The sequence below is a fragment of the Spinacia oleracea genome, chromosome 1 (assembly GCF_020520425.1).
Source record: "Spinacia oleracea cultivar Varoflay chromosome 1, BTI_SOV_V1, whole genome shotgun sequence".
NCBI lineage: Eukaryota > Viridiplantae > Streptophyta > Magnoliopsida > Caryophyllales > Amaranthaceae > Spinacia > Spinacia oleracea.
In genome coordinates this window covers 86,350,739-86,353,903 of record NC_079487.1, presented here as the reverse complement: position 1 = coordinate 86,353,903, position 3,165 = coordinate 86,350,739, and the positions used below count along the sequence as shown (strand labels likewise).

The 3,165-nt window shown below is 45.7% G+C and overlaps 1 protein-coding gene across 1 annotated transcript; it reads right to left on the bottom strand.

The window, feature by feature from the left end:
* Positions 1-420: 420 nt before the first annotated feature.
* LOC130465497 (uncharacterized) lies at positions 421-1,907 on the bottom strand. The gene is made up of 2 exons (XM_056834278.1): positions 1,254-1,907; positions 421-963 (listed from the first exon to the last, which is right to left on the bottom strand). Exons 1-2 carry the CDS (start codon positions 1,905-1,907, stop codon positions 421-423), a joined length of 1,197 nt encoding a protein of 398 aa, XP_056690256.1.
* Positions 1,908-3,165: the final 1,258 nt, after the last annotated feature.

The window sequence follows — 3,165 nt, the reverse complement described above, 5'->3', positions numbered from 1 at the left end:
ATTTCCCGTTCTTCTTACTGACGACGACGACATTTTCTAACCAGTCTGGATACTTAGCCTCTCTGATTTTCCTCGAATCTATTAATTTCTGAACCTCTTCATCTATGATCTTATTCCTTTCAGGCGCGAACTTTCGTCGTTTCTGTTTCACTAGCTTAAAGTTGGGGTCGACGTTGAGCTAGTGGGTGATGACGTCCAGGTTGATTCCTGTCATGTCCTCATGCGACCAGGCGAAGCAGTCTAAGTTTTCTCTTAGGAACACTACTATCTGACTTCAAATGTTGTCAGGCAGTGACGCTCCAATCCTTACGACTTGGTCTGGCTTTGTTGGGTCTAGTACTATCTCATAGATCTGCTGGTCGTCCGGTTCATCTGCTGCCGACCCTGGCTGTAATTGCTAGATGGATGATTTTGATGATTTCAGTGTGGTTTATAGCATTTCTTTGCGTCTCTTTGCTGTCCTTTGATCTCCATGACACCCCATTTGGTTGGGAATTTGATTGATTGGTGGTATGTTGATGGTACTACTTTCATTTTGTGGATCCATGGTCGCCCTAAGATGACGTTGTATGCTGATGGGCAGTCGACGACGTTGAACTTAGTCATGATGTTGACACCTTCTGTATATGTGGGCAAGGATATCTCTCCGACTGTTCGCAACGATTCTCCACTGAACCCTACTAAGACTGTTGATCTCCTGACGATGTTCTTTTCCTCGAGCCCCATTTCCTGTAGGGCCTCCAAGAACAGTACGTTAGCCGAGCTGGCGTTGTCGATCAATATCCTTTTGATTAGAGCGTTGCCTATTGGGAGCGATATTACAAATCCTTCATGATGCTCCTGCTGTGCGTCCACTGAATCTGAGTCGTCGATGGTGATTGACATTGCTGCTAAGGATTTGTCGAGTGCGATTTCATTCTCCGTCTGCCCCTCTTTGAAGGCTCCAGATTCTCCCCTGTTAATCTTTTTAGCCACCAGAAATAACGTTTACCACTTTGTTAAATTTAGGCGGGGACGGTCTGTCGCTGCTCGTCGCAGGGTCGGGTTGGGCGGGTTTCTCCTTGTTGTAAGTCTCCTTCCCTTTGTCGCTCAGCAGCTCCTTCAAGTGCCCCTGTTTCAGAAGATATGCGACCTCCTTTTCAAGGGAGATGCACTCCTCGGTTTTGTGGCCGTTGTCGCGGTGGAAGTCACACCATTTGCTCATATCTTTCATGGAATGTGGTATGTCGCTCTTCCTAGGCCATCTCACCTACATTTTGAAGGGCGTTCACGACGCCTCCAATGTCGACATTGAAGCCATATTCGGAGATGTCGGGGTGGTCGACCCATTCATTCCTGTAAACATTGTTAGTATCATTATACTGATTGACATTTTGTACCTGGTTTTGGCGGTTGTATGGCTGGTGTCGCCAGCTGTTGTTCCTCGGGGTGTACGACCGCCTGCTGCTGCCCCCTGATCGTGGTGTTGTCGATCGTGTAATCTCGTCGTCTTCGATCCGCATCTGGGCAGTGGCTCTCGATCTGACCTCCTCGAAGGTTGCGCATGGATATTTGGTAATCTCCCGGTACAACTCCGAGTTGGGGATGAGACCTCTCTTGAATGCTTCGATAGCTGTCTTGACATCACAGTTTTTTATACTAATATTTTCACAATTAAAACGGTCAAAATAATCGCGTAGCGACTCGTTTGGTCCTTGGGCCAACTGATAGAGGTCACTCGTCTGCTTTTCCAACTGGCGACTGCTAGCGAACTGTTGATAGTAGGCGTTGATGAGATCAGAAAGGAAGGATATGGATCCGAGGGTGATGTTCATGAGCCATTCCAGAGCTGCTCCGTCGAGAGTGCCTCCGAACGATTTGCACATGACAGGTTCAACCAGGTCGCACGGGATGCCGATATGCCACATTCGCTGCTTGTAGACGTTGACATGCCTGTAAGGATCGGACGTTCAGTCGTAGAGGGTGGTCCAAATAGGGAGCCGAAGCTGATGCGGGACTATTACCCTGGCGATCGCCTCACAGAATGGTGATGTTGCGTATCCGTCGGTTGGTTCTGTCTCCACTGGTGTAGGTGCTCCTAGCAGCTTGGTCATCAGTTTCATCATCAACGAACACAACTTCTTCATATATGTTTCCATCTTGTTCAGGCGTCGGGTCACAGGGTTAGGCGTTGTTCAATCTTCTTCCTCGTGGGGCTCTTCATCGTCGGTCAGATCCTCGTACTGGTCGGGCATTTCGAATGTCATCTTCTTTGGCTTTCCACCGGGTCTGTAGCGTGACTGGTACTTGGTGCTCTTTGCGGATTGTAGCTCTTTCTGGAGGTTCTCGACATATGCTTTTTCTTGAGCCAGCTCCTCTTGGGCCTTGTCGTAGGCCGCCTTCATCTTTTGCGAGTGTCATATCTCCGGAGGCCATTGAGAGAGGTAATTTGTGAGGGGATTTTTTTTGTGAAACCTAGTTAATGTCCCAACAGACAGCGCCAAACCGTTGATGCGGAAAACCCAGGAATAAGGTAAAAAACCGCAGATAGCTATGATTCTATCAATAATCCACTAAGTATCCTAAGAAATCTAAAGAGTTGTTTATGCTTCGTAAAAGTAAAGTAAATTGATACAATGATTGATTTAAAGAATGAAATTGTTAGGTTATGATACATATGACAAAACATAAATCATGCGGAAAAACCATAAAGCCAGGAAACATGTTATTTACACATAATCATTTAGCATAGTTTAGATGCATAGACTTTGTAGCGTGCCTTCCCTAGCTGCGCCCTAACCGAACAAGAACAAGTCTTTAGGACTCCAAGTGTCGTCCCTCCGTAGATAGTCCACAGCACCTCCGGATCCGCCTTAAGCTTGACCAACTAGAATCGCCCTTAAGGTTACTTAGGAATTTCGGCTATTTTGGGTTGCAAGTGTTTGGCTGATTTTGCTTAAAAACCTTACCTTTGAATACTTCAATTGTATTTGTAAATTGTGACCCTAGGCACCTATTTATAGAGATATGGAAAAGGAATTATAATCCTACTAGGATATGGATTTATTAATTAGAATCCTATTAGAACTCTAAATAATAAATTTAATCTATTAGAATTAGGATTTAATCAATGCACGAATTCCGATAGGATTAGAATTCGTTACGAACACGAGCGTCACACGACCA

Excerpts from the sequence above, each read along its gene's own strand:
- LOC130465497 (XM_056834278.1), bottom strand. The coding sequence starts at position 1,907 with ATGTGGCATATCGGCATCCCGTGCGACCTGGTTGAACCTGTCATGTGC. Across the intron at positions 964-1,253 it reads TCGTGAACGCCCTTCAAAAT|ATTAACAGGGGAGAATCTGG; the intron begins GTAGGTGAGATG and ends GTGGCTAAAAAG.